Below are 27486 nucleotides of genomic sequence, written 5' to 3'. Positions count from 1 at the left end.
TGGGAAGCTGAAAAGTCCTTGACTTAGTATAAACACTGCTTAGCAACAACTAAAACATCGGTGTGTTATCACATTATTCTCATGCTAAATCCAAAACACAGCACTATGCCAGCTACTAGGAAGAAAACTAACTCTATCCCAGCCGAAACCACGACAATCTCATATAATTATCTTCTCAAAAATAGATTAAATTTGTTAATTAATTTCAATTTTAGTCTAAGAAGTGCCAATCATTTCAAGGTAGTTATCAAACTTTGCCATTATTGTGATTTTACATGACTAAACTTGTTTACGCAAATGGGCTTTGGAATAAAATACCCCAAAACAATAGTGTATGATTATAATTCATATAGCACTTTTTTTCTTTGGAGTGCTTTGCAAACATTAACTAATTAAATTGTACAGGTCCCCTGTGTGTTCAAATATTATAATTATCCACAGGTTAGTGACTTGCTCAAGGCCATGCGGCAAAGCAGAGGGTGAGCTGGGATCAGAAATGTCTGCCTTCTAGTCCCATGCTTAATCCACTACAATGTGTTGCTCCAGGGTGAAGCTTGAGTCATTAGCGGTTAGATATGTGAAATGCATTTTATTGATAGGGAGGCAGGCATTGTGTAATTGCTTGAAGAGCATGACACCGAAGAATGAATTATAAATAACATTATGCATTACTGCTACCCAGTTAGCAGTTTGTACACCTATTTGGCATCTGTTTCCCCAGTGATTCATTATTCAGCTTTTTCTGTTTTTTCTTTCTAAATCAGCACAGAAAGCAGAGGCAGAGCTGTGTGCATTAAGAAATTCAGAGCTCTAGCAAATACTCATGAGTGTGGATTAGATGATAGCAGAACACTGCCAGAAAAAGCCACAATAAAACTACCTCAGTGAACTGCTACCTTGACTTACTGATAAGAAAAAGAAAGAGCATTGTCCTCTGCTGTCACTTGCGCCAAAATTACTTCTTTTTTCATTATCTAGATCAGATAAGTTTTTATCTTTTCTTTTCCATAAGGCAGTTCCTGTGATTTTGTGACAGACAAACATGCAGCACAATTAAACCTTAATAGCAGTGCTTATACTGATTTATGGAAAAATGTTTCCTGAGTGTTTATATCAATGCATGCAAAAACACAAAAAAAGTTGTGTAGGTCACAGGTATGTAAACTGCATGCAAAGGAGGGCACTATTAAGAGGGGAACATTGTTGAGCAAGGTGTAATTGAGTGAGCATGTGAATACAGGGATCTACAAAAAAAAAAACCCACACTTTTTCTGTCATTTTCCTTTTTCCTGCACGATGGGAAAAGATTGTGCTAGGTTTTCCCCTTTATTAGTTCAATCCTCTTTCACTAGTAGTGACTCCACCACAACCTCATTTCTGACAGCAAGTTCTTTTTAGACTGGAGGTAAAGAGGAGTGAAAGGAAGTTCCTGGATGATGGATATGGAAGAGTTTTTTATGCTGAGCCTGTGTGCCAAGAAGGTGTTGTTCTCCATGTGTATGTGACTGAGGACATGAGTGTTACTATTTTGGACACATCAAGAAAAGGATAATTGGAGCTTAAAGCCACCACACATATGAAGTTACTCTACCAAAATGAAAGGAATTGAAGGCTGAAACAAGGAGGAAAGCAACGCAATGGCTGAGATAATAGCATCTAATCCTGAGGTGTGTCAGAAGTAATGATAGTCACAGGTTTCAGAGTCAAGCCGAGCACCTTCATTGTTACAGCTGTGACAAACAAAAGATGTGTCAAGAATGAACTTTTGGGTCATCTTTTTATTTATTTACCCTTCTGGGACATACTGAGTTGCCACAGGATACAGCAGTGCAAGGAAATATGAAAACTGAGGCAGGCAGAAAATAAGGAAGAGAGCAGGGTGGATCAGAGGAGGCAGCAATGGCCAAACCGCTCTTGCCTAGCATGTGTTGCTAAGCTCAGGCAGCGTGGAGCAGGCTGGCAGGTACTGAGGTCAGAGGCTGCCCTAAAAAGTGCTCATCCTAAGGCCTGTCTACAGTATCTGCTGCTGCTGGAAATCTCCAGTGTTGCAAACGGAGCCTGGAAAATGAAATAACCTGGAAATGACCAGAAGCTGCCGGCAGGCAGGAAAAGAAATACTTGCATTTATATACTCGTTAAAAGTCAGCAGGAGTCTCGGTCTTGTCAAAATATCTCCCTCAATTATTTGCATTAAAAGTACAATATTTAGCATAGGGCTGGGATACTGCGTGATAAACCAGGGACACACAATGCTGTCATAGAAGTCACCATGATGTTTCTCTTTAAGAACTGATGGCCATTGCTATTTCTGTGATCAGTTGCTTATCAGGGCCAAAGAGTCAAACCATTTATAAATAAGTTCACAGGAGGCACTGGAATAATGACTGAAATCTCAGTCGTAAAAGTTTCAAAAGCAGAGTAACAGGATAATGTTGTATAATAAATTGTTTGCTGAAAATTATTTACTCAGCTGAACAGGTTGATTCCCTTTGCACTCAGTATTTCCACTTCCGAACTACTTGCTGTCTGTATCATCACATCATTTCTGAGATTCTTAGCCACTACTAAGGCATAGTCAAAATAAAATGTGTTTTTCCTCTTGAGAGGAACTACCAAGTACATGCAGTTCTGTAACAGGTACATCCTTGTCAATATACTGCATGGCATAGAGGTACCACTATCCCCATATGTTTGCAACTTGTGTGAAATAGTGCAGGTACCCAGAACCGAGAGGAACCATAACAGCACGGGCACTTGAGACGAGGTGCAGATTGCCTGCTTTGGGGGAGGTCTGGTGGAGGCGTTGTGAGGTTATAAAATAGGTGATTGGCTCCAGCAGTGTTTCAGAGCACCTACACAAGGCATCAACACTCTCACAATATAGTCAACACAGAGTTAAATGCTCTGAAGTTCAATGGGCAGAGCAACCTGCTTCCTAGAGCCGCTCCACTTATCTGCTAAGTACTTGGCTGTGAGTCATCTCTACTGTCTTTGGAGCTTGGGCTTCTGACCTGTAGTTGTTCGTTAAAATACAGTTTGGGAAAAAAAAAAAAAGGGCTTACGTTCCCAACTTCCCATTGTGGAAAATAAGAGATCAAGTACTTTGTTCTGAGCTTACCTATTTCTACCTGTTTTAAAACCCAGAGCATGCTGTCCTCTTCCTACCAGCCTTCACTCTGTTTAAAAATGTGACGGCCAGTGGCAGCAGTGGTGCAGCCACCCACGTCTGGCATAAAAAACTAGTGGTCTGACTCAGGAAGCCAGATACCTACGTTTGCCAGTTCTGGAATGCAAGGCTAGGATGCAAAAGATATCCAGGAGCGGTCCTACAACGTTCTTTTCCTCTTCCTTTTCCTCCTACACTTGTATTTTGGATTGGGAAGTGACTATTACAGATCCCTTTTATGCTGAATCCGTGTTGTCAGGTGTGTTTTAGCCATTTTCATAGCACGGATAAGGTTCAAGTCCCAGAGGCAAGGGCTGGGCATTTCTCCCCACAGTTTCTGGATCAGAGCAGTGGCTGAGTAGGAGGCCACAGCCATTTGACTTTCAGGCCAGACAGAGAGGAACATAGTAAGTTTTAGGTGTCTATGAGGTTGATTGGAGGATGTCTGGGTGTCTTTCGCTTCAGTGCCTGGATACTGTAGGTTCTAACCAGAGTTTTAGTTGTCTGCTAAATTTCTCACTGACAGAAATTCAGCATGCAAATACTTAATCATCCTCACTAACTGTATTTTTGCCTGCCCTATGACTTAGGTGTTAAAAAGGGACCTTTATGAAAAGAAGTGTACAAAATTTAGAGTCATGACTTCTGGGTAATGTATTGCTGTTTGTATCAGCTGTAGGAATAAATATTTTTCCAATAAGACACAGAGTTGATTATAAATTAATTGACATGGGAGAGAACGGTCAATGTTCTTATGGTTTCCAGTTGCCATTTTTCCAGTGCATATTGATTTCAGCTGAGGGCTAATGGGGAAGGGGAGATTTTGTCCCAGTACCCTTTGATTAGGTACTGACGCAACTGTGAAATAAAGTCTGTACCTAGTGATAGCATGGGACAGGTACCTGGGATATGTTTCAGAAGAAGGAAGAGACTTTACATGGAGAGTGGAAAAAGAGGGTGGAAAAAAACAGTGTCAGGCTGTGACTTAGACTTTGAAAATTCTTTACATCATTTTGTCATCTTGATAGCAGTTCTCTGTCATTATCAGAAATTCAACATTTAAGAAATGGCAAAATCAAGCAAACAGTAAAGACGACCAATATTTACTGTACACCTGAAGCAAGGAAATGTGAGAGGTTTGAAAGATGCAATGCAAAATCTTGGGTGAAAATAGATTATTTGTAGGTTTCCAAAGGCCAATGGAAAGTGCAATTATATAAATCAAGAGAAGTTGCTTTGAAAATTTCCTTTTCACTTTCAACAATTACTATGCCAACCTGGTCATTTTAATTGAGCATTATAAAGGATCCAAAATGTGTCCAGTGCAAATGCATTCAACTGCTAGTGTGCTAGAACATTTTTATGATTCATGTTGTTATTCTAATATTTTTGCTAGTTTCTTGGGCGTTGGCCTCAGACTAATTTCATGGTACATTTGAGGTCTAAACCACAGAGAGAAGGACTGAAGGGGGTTATTCATGGACTTGGCTTTCTACAGGTTTTTCTTTTTTTTTTCCCCTAATGTGGTGGAACTGTTTCCAAAAGCCAGCTGTATGATGCTTCTTGTTTGAGCACATGCATAGATCAGTATGATTCCTCAGTGAAAAGGAGCATTCCGTGTAGTCCAAATCCCAATATAGGAGTTTATACAGCTATGACATCATGTATTTGTGTTGTTCAATATTCCAAATAATATTCTAGAAGATTATCTATTTTCCCTGGAGTCTCAGTTTTAAGTAAAAAGCGTTAAACGCTAGGTTTTTCAGTGATGTGTTGGGAATAATATTACTTAAGCAGCAGAATTCTGGGAACGGACATTCGCTCCAGCCTCTATTTCTTCTTCATGCAATGTCTGCCTGCTCTAGATTCTCATTAAGGTTTTCCTCTTGGTCACTAATTATTTTTTAATAAGAAAACATGATCCACCATGATCCAGAATTACTACTAAGTGACACCTGGGCCCTTAAGCTTTGACTCTGCTCCCATGCAAATCAATGGCAGAGGTCCTAATGACTTGCTTAGCATTAGCTGGGACCTCTACAGAACAATTTCCATTTAAGAAGGAGTTTTAAGCGAATGGGAAAATCCCAAAGTCCCTTCCACACTGAGGCTATGTGCTTACTTTGCAGTAAGTGTTCCTCAAGCTTGTCTAAGTCCCCTGCAATTGTTTGGGGTAACTTAAAATTCCTAATTGTCTGTGTTCAATTTCCAGAGAGAGCATGTGGGGCTGTGCCAGGTCAGCTGTTAACCCTTTTCGTTTTTTCAACTCCAGGTATGAAGCATTTTATTGTGTATTATATAATGTTCTGTTTTATTGACAAAGTCTAGTAGCAGTGCTTTTCAGCTTTCTTTCCCTCTGTATGTCATGGCTGGGGGATATGTGGGGCTGGGCAAGGTCCAAAGTTGCTTTTTGCTGTTGGTTTTTATATTTTGGGGCTGGGAGGGTGGTGGTGTGCATCATGGGAAAGCTGCAAATTTTTTTTCCAAATCCCAATGACTAAAATACGAGAATAGAAAAAAAAATCCTGTCTGATGTTTGATAATGCAGTTTCAAATGTTCAAAATGGTCTACTGAAATTGAGTTACAAAGTTAATGTGAATCAGCATCACTCATGTTACAATGGGTCATTGCCAGTTACCACGAAACCGTCGACAAGCAAAGCTGTAAAGTGTAGGAAGAGGTCTTTGCAAACGTCTCCTTGCTTTTATTTCAAGGAGGCCAAAATTTTAAAACCTTACTGTGTAATGTGCCTAGTAGATGCCCTGCTTTACAGTGCAGAGTTTATATACAAATCCAGTGGGGGGGTGACTGGGAGGTTTCAGCGAGCATTATGATTCCATAACGTGCCTCGGGTTCACCTCACTTGCCCAAGTAAAAATGATGTCATATGACAGAAGAGATGTACCAATGCTGATAGGGTTCCTGTTTTTGTTGGATTCGTTGCTGTTGTTTTATTGGGTTTTAAAATAGTGTGCAATGAAATGTCCACTCTCAGTGTGCTTGCTTGCTTGTCTGTCCTCCCCCCTTCTTTTGTTTGTCTTGTGGGCCCCTGAAAAGATTCCTTTGGAGTCATGTTCATCGTGTGACAGGTGTAAACCCATCAACTCGCTGCTTTATCTACTCTTAGTAATCCGTGGGCCCTCTATCTGTGGAGTACAGAAGGAAAAACAACTTCACACATTCAGTATAAGCAAAAAAGTTGCAGAATAAATCTAATTCTTCACGTTTATAAATAGAGCTAAGCTTCATAATAAAATTAAGAAGATGGCATGTTTAAGAGCAATTACACTTTCAAATTGCTAACGAATAGTCAAATACAGAAACCATTCCTCAAATCTACTCCTATCTTCAATTTGCAGTTAATTGCATTACAACTGGTGTATTTATATTAAAAATTTGCAGGATCTTATTACTCAAACATTTTCAAAGTAGCAGCAGCAGCAACTTCTCTGTTAAAGCCAATACAAAACTTTTAAGGTTTCCTTGGGTGTGAAATTGAGATGATACATTTATTTTTTAAAAGTCCTTAGAATTTTCTTTGATCTGATTGAAATTATTAGTGCAACTTCAGAAATTATTCTGAAGACCCTACTAGTCTCCCAAAATGTTGTGTTTCTAAAATAAATTTGTATTTCAGATACAATTTTGAATGCAGGCTCCTTTAGCCGAAATTAGCAATAATATTCTGTATAATCACCAATTATATTAGCTTCTATTCTACAGGAAGCATTTTCAAGAAGGAGGCTTATGTTGTCAATTTTTTGCTCTTTTTTTAATGTTGTCAATATTTTGCTCAAAAATTTGCTCATAAATTTACATGTAGAGTTTACACGTACCATAACAATGAATATGAGATCCTACTAATGAGGCCCCCTGAACAACATGCATGGTTAGATGTAGATGAAGATGGCATAAGTCATCTCATGTACCAATTCTAATCCACTGAAAGTTTGTTGGCTCTGACTGGAGTGAGCTGAGACTGAAATGTAGTATTTTGGTGAGGCAAATAGCTGCTAATAATAGTGTGGCCAGCAGGAGTAGGGAAGTGATCGTGCCCCTGTACTCAGCACTGGTGAGGCCACACCTCGAATCCTGTGTTCAGTTTTGGGCCCCTCACTACAAGAAGGACGTTGAGGTGCTGGAGCATGTCCAGAGAAGGGCAACGAGGCTGGTGAGGGGTCTGGAGCACAAGTCTTATGAGGAGCGGCTGAGGGAACTGGGACTGTTTAGCCTGGAGAAAAGGAGGCTGAGGGGAGACCTCATTGCTCTCTACAACTACCTGAAAGGAGGTTGTAGCGAGGTGGGTGTCGGTCTCTTCTCCCAAGTAACTAGCGATAGGATGAGAGGAAATGGCCTCAAGTTGCGCCAGGGGAGGTTTAGATTGGACGTGAGGAAAAATGTCTTTCCTGAAAGAGTGGTGAAACATTGGAACAGGCTGCCCAGGGAAGTGGTTGAGTCCCCATCCCTGGAGGTATTTAAAAGACGTGTAGATGAGGCGCTTAGGGACATGGTTTAGTGGTCATGGTGGTGTTGGGTTGATGGTTGGACTCGATGATCGTAAAGGTCTTTTCCAACCTTAATGATTCTATGATTCTATAATAAAAACAACCTTGCAAGAGAGATGATACAGGGTCTTCGATGTGTTTTTAAAATAAAGGACCAAATTGTTCAAGAAAGTCACATCTGTCCAACCTCGTTTAGGCCATGTGGACCTGTCTGTAGAGTGAAAGGTGGAAATGAGGCCAATGAGATGATTATTTAAGTCAGCGTATCATTTGAAAGTATGAACTCTTATGGTGCACTTAAAACTGCTCACACTGCTGGGATATTCCTCAGAGCTGGTCTTGCTTCTTGGAGTACGCTATTGCAGTTTAGGAACAGTAACTGCTTGTCAGAAGTGAATTCTGTTACAACTAAATACAGCTATGTGAGTGTATATATTTCATTTGAATGAAATTTCATGCCTGCCCAGTTTGGGGTTTTTTTTTTTCAATTTTGTATTACTAAAGTTATCTTTGTCCACTAAATTTCAAGAAAGTTATTCTTCCATAAAACGACACTGAAAATTACGGTATTCTAGTTACGAAAGTACAGAAACATTCTTAGATATTTGATTTTCTTTGTGGAGGCAGGGGAACAGAATGGATCACAAAGTCTTGAAGAAACATTTTTTGTAGGCTCCTTTCCCTTTTTTCTATTGGGCTCATGAAATCTACTGAAAGCTGTAAGTTTTACTCAAAACCAGTCCCACACAAATATTCTGCATCTGCTGACCTCTGTGGATGGCCACAGGCTGGGACTGTCGCTCCAGTTCATACATGTCTAACTGTTCTTTGCCTGTAAAACGTTGAGCATTTTGCCCATACTGCCTCCCCTGATCCAGAAGTGCCCTGATCCACCATTTCACTGGTGACAAAGTGATACTATGTGTGAGTTTCAGGTGTTGGCGGGCACAATGTGCCTCTTCCTCCTTGGTGTCTCGCAAACGGTACTGCTTTTGCTCTTGTATAATTTACCCCTGTTCTTCTTTTTAACACCTCGTTCCACAGGCTCAGCCAGATAGGAGATGTTTGGCAGCTGGAGGACCCAGATGCCAAATTCTGGAATACAGCTTTCTTGCATTGGCATGTGGGTTCACGGATGGCTTCTTGGCTTGCACCTCTGCTAGCTTCTTGGCTAGCTGTCTAGCTGGCGGCTGTAGCACTGCCTCTGGGGCTGTGTTAGGGTCAAGCTGCTATGGAGTTGGATGACTTTCCTGATCTGAACTACCCTGCCGGACACCATTTTCACCTTAGTTTACTTTGACTCTCCACTATTCAAAGACGAACATTTGCACTGTTCTGTTTTATTCCTGCCGTTTGTAAGACTAACTTGAAGCAGTAGTTCTCATTTGTCACCAGTTGAAAAAGAAGATAAGCATTGCAGAGTACACTGTTTCACTTGTTAGGATTCCCATTCAGTCAGTAGGAATGTAAGGCCCAAGTCTGTACTTGCAATTCATCTCTGGAACCAAATTGTAACTACAGAGCACAGGCTTTAAAAAAAAAAAATATTTCTTATGTCTAAACTTCGATTGCTTTCAACCATGAGTGAATCTAGCCTCTGTCGAACAGAAAAAAAATACACATTTGGGGACACAATCTGGATCATTTTTAAAGAAAAAGGATAAAGAATAATGATGATGATAATAAATAGGACATTACTTGTAATAATTAAGAGCACTGCCAGAAGAAAATGCTTGATCTTCTCTTTGCCTGATTTGGAATGTCCTCATTACATACTTTAGTTTTACCTCAGGTTTTTGGTTTTGTGGTTTTTTTTTTTTCCCATAAGTGGGGTAATGAAAAATTAATGCATCTAGGATAGCCAAAGCATTTGAAGTTATTCCCTAATCTACGCCTTTTCCTCCATGCAGCTGAGTGCATAAACATTACTTTCAGTGGGAAAAACTGCAAAATCAGGAGGTCACTAAGACTCCGGATACTTACAGTAAAGTAGAGATTAGTCATACCTGCTATGAAATTTTCATTACTTCACTCAGCTGTAGTGAGAGTATGTTGTGCTACACTGGAGGCAGTGGTATCTCTATTACACACTCCCAAAACTTTTTTAACACTTGAGCAGATAGCACTTGTGCCTCACTTGGACACAAATGTCCACCTGTATGTTGAGGTTAAGCTTTGCAGGGTGATCCGACCTCCGAGGAAAACCACCTTAATTCCCCATTATAATCACTGGAGAGAGTTGCATGTCTCAGGAGCAAGCAAAAAGGAGACCCTGCCCATCTAGTTTAGGTGTATACTTCTCTTCGCTGATGGCCTAGGGAACGTAAGTGCTTCCATAGGAATACAGCCCAGTTACATATAGGTAAGTCGTTATGGACTATATAGGGAACCAGCAGGAACTAGAAGTACCTGTTTCACTCAGAGGTAGTCCACAAAGCCCTTTCTGGATGATAACAGAGTAGGGATGATTCTTTTGAAAAACAATCAATCATCATCATCAGCAGCAATATTCCCACCTTTTGCAGGAGAGCTTTGTTAACTAGCTTGTCAACAAAGTAGGAGGCCTGAGTTTTAGGTTCTCAGCACAAGCATCACAGAGGTGTTTTAGTCATTAGGATCCTTGGCATAGGCCTAATCACGTGAAATACTTGGAGAGCAGTGGAGTCTCTCATCTTCCTTCTTGCTGAATATGGGCCATTGTATAGACAGGAGCACAGAAGTCACAGGATGGGAAGGAAAGTGGGTAAGAAGAGCCTGAATCCTACCTGAGCGTGGACAGGACTGGGACTGTAGGCTCCATTCCGTGGAGCAACAGTAGGCCAGAAACAGCTATGGATACTGAAATAGAGCTTTCACCGTTCCCCTCTTGGAGCCAAGTGCCCAGATTTCTAGTATGGAGCCAGGATCCCCTTTTCTACCCAACCTTTCAGCTTCACGGTTCTTGCGTTCCTGGTGTCAGAGTAGCCTTGCTTCCATAGACGCTCATACAGGAGACCCCAAGTCCTTATAGCCGGGATATTCCTGGGATGGGGGAGATGCTGAATCAACCCTTCTGTCTGAGAAGGACCTACAACCAAAGTCCCTCCTTCCCTGGGAAAATGACTTGACCATAAGGCTACAATACAACAAGTTGCCAGTGCCACCGCCATCAAAACTCTGCCTGCCTTTTGTGAGCTTCTTCACAAGACATTGGCAAAGTTCAGGATGTTGCCCTGCCTGTAGGTAGAAAATGGGCACCTGCCAGAAAGAACATGTATGAACGTATGCCTTGTGGTAGGTGCCCGAAGAAGCTCCAGCTTAACAGTGAAGGACCTCCTGAGCTTAGGGACATGCTGGGTAGGACTGTTCATGGGATAGTGGGTGGGAATGCAGTCATGGACCTAGGAAGGCTTTTGGGTGCCTGCCTCCCAAATTAGGGTTTCAGCATGCCAGTTTCCACGCTTCTCCACGTATTTCACTTTCCAAACTATATTTTCTCCTTTCAAATGAGCAAGCTTTCAGTGCTTTTTAATGTAGGAGAATTAAAGATGTTATTCCATTATCTAGAGTATTCCTTTTTCCCTGTTTACCTCTTTTTGCCCTTTTGCCTATCAAAGGATGAATCTGGCTGTCCTTAGTTTTTACATCTCAGCCACAATTTCTGCCCTATTAAGGAGATTCTTGTCACTTTCTGTATCCCGGTGGCCTTGGAAATCATATATAAGGTAGAGAAAATTCTCTTCTTTTTTTGTTTAAAAATCAACTGTGATTGTTGTCCCTCATACATTCTTTTCAAGCAGAGAAACAATGTGTGCTAACTGTTAAAAAAGGAAAATAAACAACTGCAAAGATGTTTTTCCCTTCCCTTGTACCTCCAGTACATTCTGTAACCCAGTTACTGTAATTGTTTTTAAACTTTTTTAAACATGCATACTGTCAAGAGGTTGCAGTAAAACAAGTGTAAGTATTTCTCATAAGGCCAATGTGACCACAAAGGATGAAAAAAGATGACAGAGCAAACAGAAAATCCCATGGTTTGTTTATCAACATCTTTTTTTGCCTAATGGCAGATACTTGGAGAGAGAATCTGTTTACTTCAGTGAAAGACTAGCTTAGGGTTTGCTGATTCCCGTGGCAAAAAGAAGGCATAGTTTCCAAAAGCAAGCTGTTCAGTGTGTGTGATGAGCTAAAGTCATTTGTGGATTTGTATATTGCATTTTGATGTGATTAAATGTTTTAAGTCTATTGATTTCATGCTGGGGATTAATGATGCTGAATGGAAGAGCATCAAAGAATAGAACGTGTTTACATGCCCGATTAAAATACCTTAAAAAAGAGCCAGAGTACCTATTATTGGATAGGAATGGGATAAGAGCAGCGTAGGACCAATTGTGCATTCTGCATCGAAAGGAAAATGAATTAACTTCTTAGGCATAGAAAGAAGAAGAACGAAGATTTGATAAGGATTGACTGTACCTTTCTGAATGCTTAACACTTGTGTTTGACTCGTTATTTTGGAAGAGGGGATTAAAGAGGTTTCATTATCAGTTGCCACAGATCTGTTTTACTGAATCAATCAAAGCATGATGCTTAGCTGCTTGGGATTAATGAGACTATCTTTTAACTGGAGAACTTGTTGGTAATGGCGTGTTAATAAAGGACAAGACCCAAAGATATTCAGTACAACTGTGGACATGAGATACAGTAAAGAAGGTGTTTGCTGCTTTGAATTTGCGTAATACTTTTAGATCTGTTTGCCTTAGCATATTAACTCAAAAAAATATCATTATCTTAAAATGTTCGTAGTGCTAATTGGTTTGTATCTGCTTTCTGCAAATGTTCCTAATGGCGGTCTAGATTCGTGGGTTGTATCTGGGTTTGCAGTTCGGTGTCACGTTCTGTTTACCAAGATAATAGTAGATGAAGATGGAAAAGACCTATTTGCTCGTTAAATCCATCCCGTTGAAAACATGATATAGGCTCTTTCAGTAGTACTAAACTGTTAGTACCCCTGATGTTAGCCAGAATGCCAGAGGAAGAATTTATTTGTGCTGTATCTGTGGAGAAGGATGCCTTAATGATCAAGTTAGCATGTGAAATACTTGATGCACGTGAAATACTCCCTGCTGAGCTAGGGAGAAGTTTAAACGTGCAGTCTAATACAGCTGAGTAAATATCTGATGAGACCAGCTCATGCACACATTCGTTTTTTCTCTGCTGATGCTCTGATCCGGATTAGCATATATGAGGTGAATTCAGCAGTCTGATACAAACTACAATTCATTTGTCTCAGAAGGGGTTGAATGATTATCCTGGGTTTGGGGCAGCGGAGGGGGGGGTTGACAATGTGAGGTTATTTTTTTTTCCCCCCACTTCCACTGCTTAATACAAGACCTGAAGCCCTTAGTTACAGAACAAAGTGTCTGAGCAGTAACCGAGCTTGTGCAAACCCAAGAGAAGAGTAATGACTGTTCCTCGCAAGCTTCCTGCCTCAGTGCAGGTGCAGGAATCAGGAGGGCCTGAATAATTCATAAGGTGCAAATTAGCCCCAGCTTGCTCCCACTGCTCGAATTTTGCTTCTGCTTACCTACGTAGCTGCTAGAAAGAACAGAAATAAAGGAAGCTTGGGAAACTAGGGAGGGCAAGGCAAAAAGTGTGACAGTTTAAAGGCCAAAGTCACAGAGACTGCTGAATACTGGGTGTGTTTGAAGGCTCGGTGCTTATTGAGGAACTGGACTGTGCATTGATTATTCATGAAGTGTTTTGTCGGGAAGAAGTAAGCTCTAGGGACCCATTCCGTTGCTCTCAGAGAGGGGAAAAAACTTCCTTTTAAGAATTAGTTTTTTCCCGCTTTTATTGATATTGTTTCTAAAAATTATTGGTTAAAAAAAAACCCTCTTAAAAGCTCATTTAAAGCCTATTAAGCTATTTGAGAGAGTATGCATTTATGGTGTCGCTGAACTGAAGGGTCCAGAGAAATCTGATGAGAAATTTTGGGTGTTAGGATGGCTACTGCTTTGAGTAAACATGGATTCCAAGAGCTTGTATGAAACTAGTTATATCTGGAAATGCAATGTGTAATTAGCTTGTATTTTTATCATTGAAAAGGCAGCATTCATCTGTTTTAAATACTGTTAGTGATGGTTACCTTCTCTATTGGGTTACTTAGCTGCTTTTCTGCCCAGAAGAACGACATGAGAGGCGAGTGGTGCTTAATCCTTCTGCTGCACAACATTGCCGCTCACCCAAATAGCAACTAAAAGGTTTTGCTAAGCATGTTGTTAGGGGAGAAGGGAATTCCCAACACAGATCCTTGAACAGTTTGTGTGTCGCCACGCAGTACAGAGAGGAGCCGGTCTGAAAAAGGCAGATTGTTTCTGCCGCGTACCTGAATATCTCTTTGACATCTCTCATGTGGGAGGTGGAAACTTCTGACATCCCCAGCAGGAGCAGGAACAAGGTAGTTAGTTCTCCCTATCGGCAGGTGTTCGTATGGAGAAAAACTCTCCTAATGTTTTTGCTGTGCTGAATATGAAAAGAGAACAACAGCAGGAAAAAAGCTTCTTTTTAGTGGTTTGGGGGTTTGGGTTTTTTTTTTTGCGGGTTTTTTCCGACGTATACCCCTTCTTTCTCCATTCCCTTCTACCCCACCCCCTCTTGGCTCCCGCGTGCAGCAGCTAGGTCACATTGCCATCATCTGTTTTTGTATTTCCCTCATTTGGGTGGCTGGAATAGGAGCTGGCTCTCATTTCTAGCTGATTCTGTCATTTCCGCTAGGCCCCAGCTTGGGCGAGTGCCAAGACCAACAGGTGATCCTTGTAGCTGCAAAACAGCAGGAAGGAGGCTGTGCATGTAGGAGACAGTGCACCAGAGGGGCTGCCTGGCCCTGCTCCATCTTTCTGTATAATTAACGCCCCCCTCCCTAACCCCCCATACTGAGCAGAAAATCTGTGCAGAACAGCTCAGCTGCGGCAGCCGTCGTAGGGAAAATGTTAATAAAGAGTCCTGGAAGAATATTGGCTGTATGAGCGCAGAGGTGCGCTCCGTCTGAGAGAGAAACCATGGTTGGTCCTTTATAGGAACAGGGACAAAATTGTATTAGCTGCTGAAAAGTAATATGCACTCTGTCAACCGTTGCAGGAAAACAAGCATTTCAATAAATTTCAGTGCTATGCTCACAGGCTTTCTTATTTGTATAGGAACTAGTTTGGAATGGGGTGATAATTCAGTTAAGCTTTTCTCTACAAGAAGTAGCTTGGGAAGTCACGTGGAAATTATTTGGGCAGAGAGTTAGCTCTGGTCAGGAAGGGCCATCTCGAGCTGTAGAGCTGGGGGCAGCCGATGCAGGAGCTGTGCAGGCTCTGCACTCTCTGGGCATCTGCACCAGGGAGGCATGACTGTGTGGGGCTTCGCAGGGGTAATTTTTAGAACACATGAAAAACTTCCAGGAATCCTCAAGACAGCCTCAAAGAACTATTTTTTTCAGAGGAAACTCCTACAGGATTATTTTTTTTAAAATGAAAACGAAGTTATATTTAGAAGATGACAGTGGCTTAACAAAACCAGTTTCAAAACATATCTCCAAGGCTTAGGTTAACCGCTTGGCATACACCATAATGTGAGATAATGTGTCCCTGGAAACCCTAACTACATGTTTGTATTTGTGAGGCAGGCTGATGTTTTAAGATAGACACTTGGTAGCCTTAATCCTCTGCAAAATAGATGATATCTCAAATTCTTTCTGCTCGGTACACATGGAAGCCAAATTGCTTCTCCTTCCTGTGGAGTCAGTGCTAGTGGTTTGAAAGCTGAAGGTTGTATATAGGCAAGGTATAAATTTTTTGTATGCACTTCTGTAGGGAACTGGGCTCTCTCTCAATGCGCCACAGCACATTTCCGCAGCAAGGGTAGGCTGCCGGGAGAAATGAACTGGGAAGCCCCGATCGGCTCCACCGGTGAAAATGAGGTATTACAGCAGATCTGCACAACAGCGAGCATTCGCCCTGCCTGACCGTTGCTGCTATACACAAACCAGAAACACAAACAGCAATGAGAATAAACTGTTATGAAACATCAACGTATTTAGTAATGCTTCTAGCAGCTAGCTGTCTGCAGTCCTTTTAACTAAGCCAGCAATCGTTTCTCTGTGCATTGTTCTACGGTTTGTCAGCCATCTGAAGGGGGAGGAAGTGCCCTAGCAGGGACACATTGCATCTCAGGGCTACGTCATGTGTCTGGAAACCTAAAGGTGATCCAAGACCTGAACTGGCAGCAGATTGTTCATGAATACACACTTTACTTCCCTTGGACATGTCTCCCTATGCTAAATGGTGCACCAATGGACACTAGCATCTCAATTTTTTTTTCCCTTGTGCCCCTTCCTTTCTCAGTGATGGTTTACTGCTTTTGGCCCCTTCGAAAACCTCTGGTATATGAGGCTATTAGCAGGGAGTGAGGTGTTTCCATCAAAACATTCTGAATTTTTCTCTTCTCTCCTCTGTATCTTGTGAGACCATCCTAATCCCTACATTTGCAGTGGATCCTGGACAAACCTGAATAGTCCCTCTGGCAGGCTCTGCTGTCCCTCTTGCTTTCTCTTGAGTTAAGGGGCTAGGAGGAATGATTTCTTTCTCAGATGCTCACTACTGGCTCCAGGGACCTCTATAAACCCCAGGGGCATGGCAGGATGAAGTGGAAGCTTTTATCTGTAGGGTGGTCAGGGAACCCAGTGACTCCGTTTCATCAGGAGGCAGCAGTACCAGTTGGGGAGGCTGGAGAGCAAGCAGGAATAGTTCCTGCCTGCTTTTGGCTCAGTGCAGCCCGGTCTAGGCAAAAGACCTCCAAAGAGTACTGCAGAAGGGAGAAAAGCATCCTTTGGCGGCCCCCGGAAAGTCAAGTTTTCCAGTGCATTTGGCAGGCAGCCTGGAGCAGATCCATTCCTTATGCCGGCCCTGTGGAGCACCACCCCTCGCGGTTTTCCCTCCCGCTGCAGCACATACCTTACTATTATTAATAGTCCGGAGGCGCCAACAGCGTGCTTTGTTCTGGACGGTATGCGGTTGCCCAAAGAGCAGGGAACTGTGTGGCAATTGTTTTTGTGCTGGTAGATGGATTTGGTAACGAGCGCTGTAGTTTTTCCTGGTCTTTTTTTTTAAATACACCTTCCTCTCTTCTGTCTCCCCCCCTGGGCAGTCCCCAATGCACTCAGCAGGTGAAGGATGCTGTAATCCCTCTTGCAGAGGAGAGGGAAGTGCTGTCGGGACACAGAGGTGCATGGGAGCGGCAGGCTCCCACAGCATTGTAGCACTTCAGTGGGACTAGATCAGCTACACCAAGTGGGCTGTGCGGTTCCCTGAACAGTGAGCCCTAAAAATCAAATGAAGAATGAGCAAGAGAAACAAGTTGGTCGCAAGTTCTTCTAACTCACACTGCGAGTGTGCAAAGTCCCACAGTGTGGTTTGTTGGTGTATTATGTAGTGTGTAGGGAAGTGAGCTGCTCCTGTGCATTTGGTCTGGTGCGTCTTGGCCCGAAGTCATGGACTTTATCGTACCGTCACTGCGAAATCAGTGAAAGTTTCAAAATCTGTGGCTGCTGTTTGTTGAACTGTAAATCCTTAATAGCCCTATTTACTTTGGAACTGACAAAACTTTCAGATATATCTGTTTTCAGGCTGCAAAACCTAAGCGAAAAAAGATGCGGATTAGCATGTGAGCAAACAGCACTTTTGGAAAAAACAGTGGATTTGGAAAGTGGGCTAACAAAATGTCCAGTCACGGGGATTCCTCTGAACTCAGTGTGGAAAAAGAATAGGCAGCGTGCACTGGACCTCATGTCCCCTAGATTAGTAACTGTTTAATGTTATTCCTGTAACCCATATACTTCCTCTTGTTACACCACCTCCTCCTGTTTTTCCGCCCTGTGTAGTTCTACTGTTTCACCGAGTGTTAGCTCACTGCGGCACATAGTTTGTCTTTTTAACTACTTTTTGAAGTACCTAGTGCTCTTTTGGGTGCCATAGAAGTAATAATAATAATTTGCCAGGTGTACTGTGTCAAGTTCTTCTTGTATTGTTTGGTGCACAGACACAAAGTAAGGGTGACAGCTGAATGCTGATAACTCAGCTGTAAGGTAAACCTCTAACACAGGAAGGGAAATGGTCTGGTTTATTTATGAATACACTCAGAAACAATGTCTGCCTTCCAGTATACCCGTGCTTTTTTAGGATAGCGCATTTTACTTGGATACAGCATTGCCAAAGGTCAATATTCAGGGCTAAATTGCTTACAACGCAAAGGTAATGAAACGCTCTCATTACACCGGTCATCATTTTCATTGTTAATTCAATGTTGTTTAACTTTTCACTGGTTTCTCCGTTACGACTGTGGCAGTGAGACAGCCAGGCTGAGCCATCTGCTGCTGGTGCTTGAAAGGTACAAAAAGGCACTGCAAAGAAAATTGATTGACTGCAGTTGATCGTCTTAGGGAGAGACCTTACTTGAACCAGCAGTAACTGGAGGGAAGTGTAAACTGGCTTTAATTCTGTAGCAGACCTCTGCTTATTAAGGGTGTACACAGCAGTTGGGAGGACACATTCAGAGTCCGGTCATGTTCGGGATCACATCCCCTCGGCTTTCTCGTTGTCGCTGTGGTTGTTTGTGGCTGAGGGGAATTCTTTAGCTTTTGGACTTAATGTTAGATATGTAATTGGGTGGAGAATTAATGTAAACTTAAAATAATTCAGTTTCACAGTCATTATACTCCTTAGCTTTAAATTATTTAGCTTTGTGTCTCTGGTATCTCCCAAAAGCCCTGCCATTACCGATCGTCTGACTCTCTTTATTAGCTTATATTTTTCCCTAAAAGCAAGGCCTCATGTACAGTGTAATTATCCAGCAGCGCCGATTAACTGCATAATTCTCTTTTCTGTAAAACTGCTGTGTAAATTACTTTTCATTTCACAAAAATGACTCATCAGGCAATTTTGTGGAGGTTTTTTTGGGGTTTTGGATTTTTTTTAGGTTCCCCTTTCCCAGCTACCTTCTCCATCACTGTGTCATGGTAATATCGTTAAATACTGTTGTGTATGATCTTGGTGCAAGCACTAAGCCCTATAATGATTTCAGTGGAGAAAATTAAAGTGGTTTCCATGGTATTGTTACTTCTACCACCAGACCTGATGAGCAAAAGTTGCTGAGATATCCTGCTCTTAGAGTAGGGATTCTTTTAGAGAAAACTGTCTTAACAACGAGATCAAGGAGACTTGTTCGGTTGAGCTAGCTGTTCAAATCTCTGCCACTTCTCAACCTTTCAGACTGCCCGTTGCTGCTTCCGGTATGCTTCGGTCACCTTGGCAGCCTACGTGTCCTATTCTTTTTTTGCTGTTGTCCCTTCTCCATTTGCCTTGGCAATGGCTCCTCACCCTTCCTCCACCGAGACCAAGAAGCCCACCCACCACCTTCCCATGCCCTTAGATATTTCTTCATGCTCCCTACACCTGCTTCCTGGGCTAGACGATACTGAGAAGATGGCATGTCCTTGCGGGACTGTAAAATACTCTTGTATAGGAAATGGTACTATGCTCATCAGCTTGTCATCTGGATTTGGCTTCCATGTACATGGACCATGTACAGCAAAGAGCCCTGCCTTGTTGGACTGGTGGATAGCCTGGACGTTGCAAATTGAACCTTTCCTTTCTGATGAGCGTGATTACTTGGGTCTGCCATTTTTAAAGCTGTCATCTGTTGCACGTGCCATGTATTTGTAAACGCCCTAGGCAACGTGGAGTTTGGAGGTCATCCTAGTCCCATATGGGAGTCCTTCACTAAAGCTGGCATTTGGTTTCAAAAGGGCATGTTTCACTAACGTGTGTGTAGAAACAACTGACCAAAGTCTAAAATCCTTCCTACTGAGTCAACCCAAGCGGACCCAGTAACCTGGCTAGTGTTTACCAAAAGAGCAGAAAAATGGGGTTGGTATAGAGTGATTCCTTCTCTGGAATACCTATGTCCCCTCCCCCTATCCATCTTCTACTATATAGCTCCAAAAAATCAGTAGTTTATGCACCTTCAGCCTCTGAGGCTATTTCTTGACCTTAATGTTTAATATCCTTATATATGGCCCTGCCCTTTGTGAACTTGTCTAATCCTCCTTTGAGCCCATTTATTCTCTTGGCCTCTGCAGTATACAGTGGCAACGAGTTCTAAGTATGTGTTACATGAGAAAAAAAATTCTTCCCTCTGTTCAGTTTAAGCCCCCAGTTCTTAGAAAAAACAGTGAATAATCACTTCCTATCGTTACATTCTTGGCTGTGCAGAGCTCTGCTATCTCCCCTTGGTTATCTCACAAATTTGGCATTCCCAGGGTAACGTGGTTGTGGGCCAGCTGTCAAAGATGTGGCTGAAATAATTTTCACAGGGAGAGTTTTCACTCTGTGCTGTCTTCTTGAGACCAAATTAATCCTAGATCTGCCTTTGTTTGAATCTGTTACTAAGAATAGGATAAATTAAAGAAACATGCTTCCTCTGAACTATTCTATCACTCTTTACGTTCAGAACATCACTACAAATCATTTCTCGTGGCACAAATAGTTGCAAAGCATAAAACTGCTGAAATGCCAGTCATTTGGCTGCTTTCACCATTTGCTTCTAATGAGTTGGTAGCTTGTTCAACCCACTGTTTTTTAACTATGACAAAATGATGCTCGTTGCTGTTCTGCTGCTTGAGCTATTGGCATATCCCTGTAGAGCTCACTTCTGCAGTGCCAGGAAGAACTAGGATTACTGTACCAATTGTTCTAATTATTTCCAAATTTCTCTCTCTAGCTTGTATTTCTGGAACTAATTTGTTGTCTTTTTACATTGTTTTGTGTCTTATTTTTTTGTTTAATCCCATGCACCTGCGCTTTTAGACTATATATCCTTTCGCTAATGTTCTGTGTGCTGCTGTGAGTTACAGCAATGAGCAGATGGAGTCAGACAAATAAGTATCTTTTACGATTAAAAAAAAAGTTGATTTAATGTGTCTAAAAATGCAAATGTATATTTTGCATTACGTATTTTCCTGAGTTTTAGACTTCAACCACTTGTGTTAAAAATTATCCTGATACAGTTATTTCCCTGGTTCTTCTAGTCTCTGTTACCTTAACAACCAGTATTTTTGTTGACACATGGCTTGGCAAATAAAGGCTGAAATAGTAAATGGACTATCCTGTTTGATGTGTTTCATAACTGTTTTCCATCAGGCATTTGCAATACTGTTTTTAAATGTTTAATTATCTCAAAGTCATCAGAAATCTACTACATATGTCTGACTTTGAAGGGAGAGAAGTAACCACTTCTGTACACTCCTCCCCCCGCCCCCATTTCCACTGCAACATTGTGACTGATAATACTTTCTCCTATTAATTAGTTTTATTATCACAGCGTAGAGATTGCTTCAAATAACCATAGGCTTTCGACTAGAGTGTCTGTAGATACCGAGGACAGATTTTTGTGGGACATTAGGGGACATAATTGTTCAGAGCACCATAAACCCTGTGTTTTCCCCTACCATGTTTTCAGTGCACCTCTGTACTGCAGAAGGGATTTGCATCAGTATGTGTACTAGAGTTGCTCTACATTAGCAGTCCCTTCCTTATAATTGAGAGAAAAAGACACAAACATGTTGCTTTGCAGCAAGGATCTCCTTAATTGTAACAGAGGTAGGGCTGTAAACCATGCTAAGCCATAAAGGTCACAGCTTCTGTGAAAAGTTTCTCTATTAATAGTCTATAAGTATTTTGTTTCTGCCAAGCTAGTGCTTAGAACCAAATTAGTCCGTCATTAGAAGTCTGATACATTAAAGTCAAGGGTGTATCAGCATGCTCTGTGTTGCCTCCAGACACCCTCTGTGATCCCTCACTCAGACTGCATTTTCATAAATGTACACATATGGCAAATATGAGTAAACAAATGACTAAGCAATTTGTTGGGCAATCAAACAACTTGTAAAACAAATGAGCCTTTTTTTTCTTTCCTTTTTCTCTGCTCTTAAATACATTTTACAAACCACCACGGTTTTTTATCAGCTGTGTGGAAAAAGTTGCCTTGATTTCTCAGTGTCACCTGTTGCCTTAAGTGTAACAGCTAAAGATATTGCCATGGATAAATAAATATTCCATGTTTCTCCTGACATGACTCCTTTCACCAGTAAAGTAGATAGGTAGAGTTCATTCTGCGTTTAATGGATAGAGGTGGACATCTCCATCCCATTTTAAAACATATATGGCTAAGATACATGAGGTGAATTATCCCAAGAATTGCCAGTTTCTCCCTATGTCTGTCTTTCTTTTGGCTATCAAAGGAGTCTAAGCAAACCTGTTAACTAAGAACAGAGAAAGAGAAGGAGTTTTGAAGAGGGCATAACAAATGTAGAGGAGATGTAAGGTAAAAATGCCATCCTGGAGAAAAAATCCTTCTTTGAAAATTAGTATGTGAGTTCTAATCCTAAATGCTGTAAAATGAGCACGCAGTGAAAGCCAGGGAAGTGGAATTTGAAGGATGAGTTATCTGGAATCACATACACCTTTGTGTTCAGTAGGTATATGGGACTGTGACTCGGGACTTCTTATCTACTATATACCACCCCTTTTATCTTAGATTTCTTATGCCCTGACTTTTAAGGATGTCCCAATCACCTATATTTTCCATTCTAAATAATACCTATTGTAAAAAAAGAAAAAAAAATGGGCAGTTAATTATATGTCATTCCTTTGTCTGAAAAATGGTAGTAACATTGTCCATCAGCCTCACTTGAGTATTGAGAGAATAAATTCATATATCTGAACTCTGTTCAGATATTATGTTGATTCTCATAGTAAAACCTATGAATTATAGATAAACCTGGTAATAATTGAGAAGAAAGGGAAGAAGAAGGTTTACTGCTTCATTTGCTCTCTTTTTGCTCCCTCTAGTAGCATGAAAATGAATTGTTCATTACTGTAGTCGTAAGGATGAGACCACTGGTGACTTCTGATGCTCTCATAAATTGTGTGGGGCCCTTGAGATAGTTTTTAAAGTGGCCATGGTTCACTTGTCATTTCTGATTCGTAATTGTGTTAGACCCAAAAGTAAAGAATTTGATCCCAGTGGTGCAAGTGCACTTGTGCAAGCAACCCTTTGCACCTTCAGGGAGCGTCTTTTAACTTTCGTGGGGTCCCATGTGGACACAGGTTCAGCCATCTGGATCTAATTGTGGGATTTAACATTTAGATCCACAATTTCATTTTTTTACTCTAAGGCACACCACAAAACACAGAACTACCTATGTCAGTGTTGGGTAGTCAGGGCTTTCTCCTTAAAAAGCATTGGGATAGTGTTAGTGTGGTCTCCTGGAAGACACTTTATGTCTGGGATGCTTCAGTTGTGATGTAACAAGGAAGTTAAGTTTTGCAGTGTATGTGGGTGGAAGTCGTCATTTGTTGACTTAGTGTTCAAGTCCTTTAGCAATGGTGTGACTTGGTGATATTAGTTGCTTTTCCAAAAGTAGCAGGGATAACTTGATTGCATAGATGAATGGGCAAATCTAATGGGCAGAGTCCAGTCCCCGTTCCTAGCCATGGGTTTTGGCCACTTCTCTTGTGTGGGTACCGATGTTCAGCCAAGTGCTGGTGAATCACCCTGGGGAGGGCAGTGGCACATGTTAGCTCCGTAACCTGCTTCTCCATAGGGTTAGAGGCACCTATGGCTTGGGATGGAGGGGGAAGAAAGCAAAACTGCTGCCTTTATTAGACACCTGTGGTTACATCATTTCAGGTGTATGGTAAAACCGCACTGTGAGAAATGTCATGTAATGATCATGTAATTAGTACTGGTGGTCAAGTAGTAACAGGCCTGCTCTGTATTCAGACTTCTTAAAATTGTCTCATCTTGCAATAGAGTGAGTCAGAGGTGAATTCAGAAGTTAAACTTGGTAATTTTTGTTTCTTACGTGTTTATATGTTTCTTACAGTACTTTATGTCAGTCTGCGAGTCTTAAATCCTTGTTTCTCAGAATCCTTGTTTCTCTTGTTTCTATGCTTCTCATAGAAAAGCACATTTCTTGACTGCAACCGGAGAAAGGTGAGGATGAAGATATCTGTTGGAGTTTTCTGTATTTTTATAGCCTTTATCATTCCACAAGACCATGCACATACCTCACAGCAAGGCAGCTAGGTCCACACTTCTTAACTTCAGCTTCACCAGCCTTAGGATATTTGGGGCCTCAAAATGGCATGTAGGAGACTGAACTGTGTGGGTTTTATGCAGAAAAAAGAAGTCCATCGGTTGTGAAGATAGCACAAATATAACCCTAGGATACAACGCTAACATGTTGATGTGCTAAAGCACCGCATTAAGTACCCCTCAGCAGTAACTATTCCAAAAGGCAGTTTCCTGAGTTGTCTCTGATGTCCCTATGTGTCCTTACCAGTAGAAATAAGACCATGACAACATCTGTATGTGGGAATCCTCAAAATGCTGACAGTAAACGTGAACTTAAAGTCTAATAGTTCGGTTTTGAAAACACATTTATGGGAAACTGCACAGAGGGGACTGATCCAGCTGAACTGGAATTGTTTGCCCAAATAAAATTGTTTGTGTGCTTGAGGGCTCACAGAATCAGCCTCTAATTGCAACAGTTTACAGATGTTCAGGAATTATTCATGCATGGACTTCTAGAAATCTCTGTTTAAGATACTTCTGTATTTCCATTTGATTCACGTGGATGCCAGAGATGCAATCACGTCAAAGAGCGTGTGAGAAACATTGGAGTTGGAGGAGGTGTGGTACCCTACCTAATACCCATTAGGGGGGAAGACACTAGCAACAGGGTGCGGGAAGGGCATACATAGAAAAATACAGAGACTTGCCAAGACTGGTGGCTGAGTGGCAAAACTAAATGCAAATATTAGGAGAAGGAAAAAAGAAAAGGAGTTCAGACAAGGTGTTTTAGCTTGAGCAATAGCTTTCCTTATGTGTTAAGTTTTACAACACATAAAGTAGCCTCGGCTCATCTAATAAACTCCACCAGCATAGTGTCAGTACACTGTGCCCAAAGAGAGAGATTTGTAAAATTGTTCAGTGCTTTAAAGCCATATTCTTTAGGTAGACTTTTTTCTCGGTTCAAAGTCATTATGAAATGGCACCTTTTTGTTCCATTTCTTCTGTGTCTCTTTCTTTTCTGTGACCTTTGCTCCCTCCCTTTCTATCTGAGGGGCTGCCGTTAGACAAAAAGAAGCACTATTTTTCTAACATTTCTCCAGGTGACTGATAGGGGAAGGGGGAGGGGAAAAATCTTCCTTTCTTTTTTTCCCACTTCAGGCCTCAATTATTCTGTATGCTTTGAAGAACCGTGTAGCTTAACTGCAGGAATGGCCTGATTTCTTCTAGTGAAAATGCCTTCCAGTCATCTTCCCCAAACTGTGCAGCTTGGAGCACTGAAGTCTTTATTTTGGGGGAAGAGAAGGAAGTATAGAATTATTTGGAGGGTTAAGGAACAAAGACCAAGAAACTAAGAAAGGAGAAAACTAAAAAGTAAAGGAGGCTGCTGCCATCTAGAGTCGAGACTTAACGTTGATTGTGTTTTCAAGAGTGGCATTCATTTAACGTATATGTGAAAACAGTAGAGGAAAAACCCTCAGAGCAATAGAATTGCTTTCTTTGCTTTTCATTTCAGTGGGAATAATGGGAACTTCTAAAAGTATTTTGGATTTTAGTAAGTGCTTTTTTGTGGACAGGTAATCTAGGTATATTAATTCTGATTAAAATTGTCTAATCACATATAAAAATTGAGAAACAACATAGTGCTAAAAGGAGGATGACAATTTACAAGTAAGTACACGTTTAGAGGAGGCAAGAAAAAGTTGCAACCAAGCTGGATACAGATAACTGAGACTGAAAACATTCCCTTCGATGTTGTACTCAATACGATGCAATTTTCATTCGTATCTATGATATCGCTAGGATATGCGGTAATATTAAGCAGCAAGACATAAGTTTTACTTTTTTCATCTTTTAAAAAAATTTTATAATGTTGTTAAGTCCCAACTTCACCTAATGGTCAAGTTGTAGAGGGGTTTTGAGCTTTCTTTAAAATATTAATTTGGAGCACAAACTGGGTAACATGAAGATCAACCTGAAAAAGTATGTGTGTAGAAGCTAACCAAGCTGGTTAGAAGCTAAGCTTTCTCTCCAGAGAGAAAGAGAGAAAACAGATTGCTCGGTTTTCATGAGTTCCAAACCTGGAGAGATTCAGAAGGATAACAAACTACTAACCGAATAAAAATACGTTTCATTTTTAAAATTCTCCATTTTTGTAGCATAAGCAGGTACCTTTTTAAGATAGCTTCCAAATGTGAACAAGTCACTCTGGCATCCTACTTTGGTTTTAGACTTTAAAAATTAATTACATTTTTGGAGTGACATGGCTTCTCCTTAACTTCCTGACCAACTTAAAATTTGACCTGAATTTTAAACCCTTCTATGCCATTTCCTGGCTGTATTCCTGCAAGTAGTTGCCCTGAAAGCAAATTGGATTTAGAAGAGTACATGTAAAGATGCTATCAGAACTGTGGTCTGTATTAGGACTTGTTAACTGACAAGCATCTTTTTGTTTGTTTTTGCTTGATTTAAAAAGTTTGTCCAATATTTTCCAAGTTGATTGCATTCTTCTTTGCAAGGGCTTGCAGAGTATCCTGGGAGCACAGACAGAAAAGCAACCTGTGTGTAGAAGGGCATATACAGAGGGGCTATTCTCACTGCAGTGTCACAGGGCTTTTCTCATCTCCCTTGTCTCCTTTCCCTCAGATGTTTCTCCAGCTCCAGCCTCTCAGTCCTTCGTGTCACACCATACTGGGAAGTTAGCACTCAGACCAGGTGGTAGTGTACTAGGAAGGACTGGGAGCAGGGCAGGTGGGTGAAGAAGATCCAGTGAAGAGTTGATTGGAGTAAGGCTGTGACTTTTGACTTACAAATCACAAATAAGAACTGCTTGTTTGTTTGTTTGTTTGTTTGTTTGTTTTACAGGTTTTTTTCCCCCTTCTAATTACAATTAGAAATCAGAATTAGTGACCTTAGTCTGGACAACTTGAAGGCTTGTAGCACCCTGAACTGGGACAGTGGCAGACACCTTTTGTCCTGCATCATATTTGGTGCCCTCACTTGTCTGGTCCTCCTTTGCTGCTCCCTCTGCTCCTGGTTGTCCAGTTGGACAGTCCCAAGGGAAGACCCAGCGATGGGTCCTTCTGGGAGGAGAACCTCTCTTGTGCAAGGCCAGTCTCCTCTCTCCCAGCAAGGCAGCACCCCACCAAAGTCTGAATTTGCAGGAACAAGTGAACACTGTTGATGAGACCAGGTACCTCTGATCTCCTGCTCTGGTGCAAGCAGAAGCTCCCGCTCTCATGTTTTTGTTAGGACTGCGAAGCAGGCTGCCTCACAGCACAGCCGCTGCATAGAGCAGCTCGTCCCATCCAGCTCCTGAAGGCATTAGAAATCCCGTTGCATGCTTGAAGGAGTAGAGGTATGGCGTTTGATGCAGAAAGGGTAACAGACCGTCCTGACTTGAATCTATGCGAATGTCCCATTTCTAATATATGGCTTGCAGGGTGGTGGAATGGCCTCATTCCACTCAGTAGGCTGCAGATGGGGGCAGGGGAAGGACGACAACCATCAGGTGGAGCAGAGCAGGGCTGGGCTCAGCGTGGCATACACAAGCTCAAAAAATTGTGCCCTAATATTTGGTGGTGGGTGTGTGTCATGGTTTAACCCCAGCTGGCAACTAAATACCACGCAGCCGCTCCTCACTCCCCCCCACTGGAATG

General features: G+C 41.6%; 1 protein-coding gene across 3 annotated transcripts in view; it reads left to right on the top strand.

Moving 5' to 3' along the window:
- Positions 1–27486, top strand: part of KLF12 (Kruppel like factor 12) — a 263096-nt gene that overhangs the window by 187941 nt on the left and 47669 nt on the right. For 2 of the 3 annotated variants that reach the window (XM_009281721.2, XM_019472692.1), the window contains exon 6: positions 5379–5438. The exons of the other annotated variant lie outside the window; for it this stretch is intronic. In XM_009281721.2, coding sequence (XP_009279996.1) covers positions 5379–5438 — 60 coding nt within the window. The remainder of the gene's footprint in view (positions 1–5378; positions 5439–27486) is intronic. 3 annotated transcript variants of the gene reach the window in all.

The sequence above is a fragment of the Aptenodytes forsteri genome, unplaced genomic scaffold (genome assembly GCF_000699145.1).
Source record: "Aptenodytes forsteri isolate BGI_AS27 unplaced genomic scaffold, ASM69914v1 Scaffold51, whole genome shotgun sequence".
Taxonomy (NCBI): domain Eukaryota; kingdom Metazoa; phylum Chordata; class Aves; order Sphenisciformes; family Spheniscidae; genus Aptenodytes; species Aptenodytes forsteri.
Note: the sequence above shows the minus strand (reverse complement) of the source record. Positions and strands in the feature narration are given on the sequence as shown.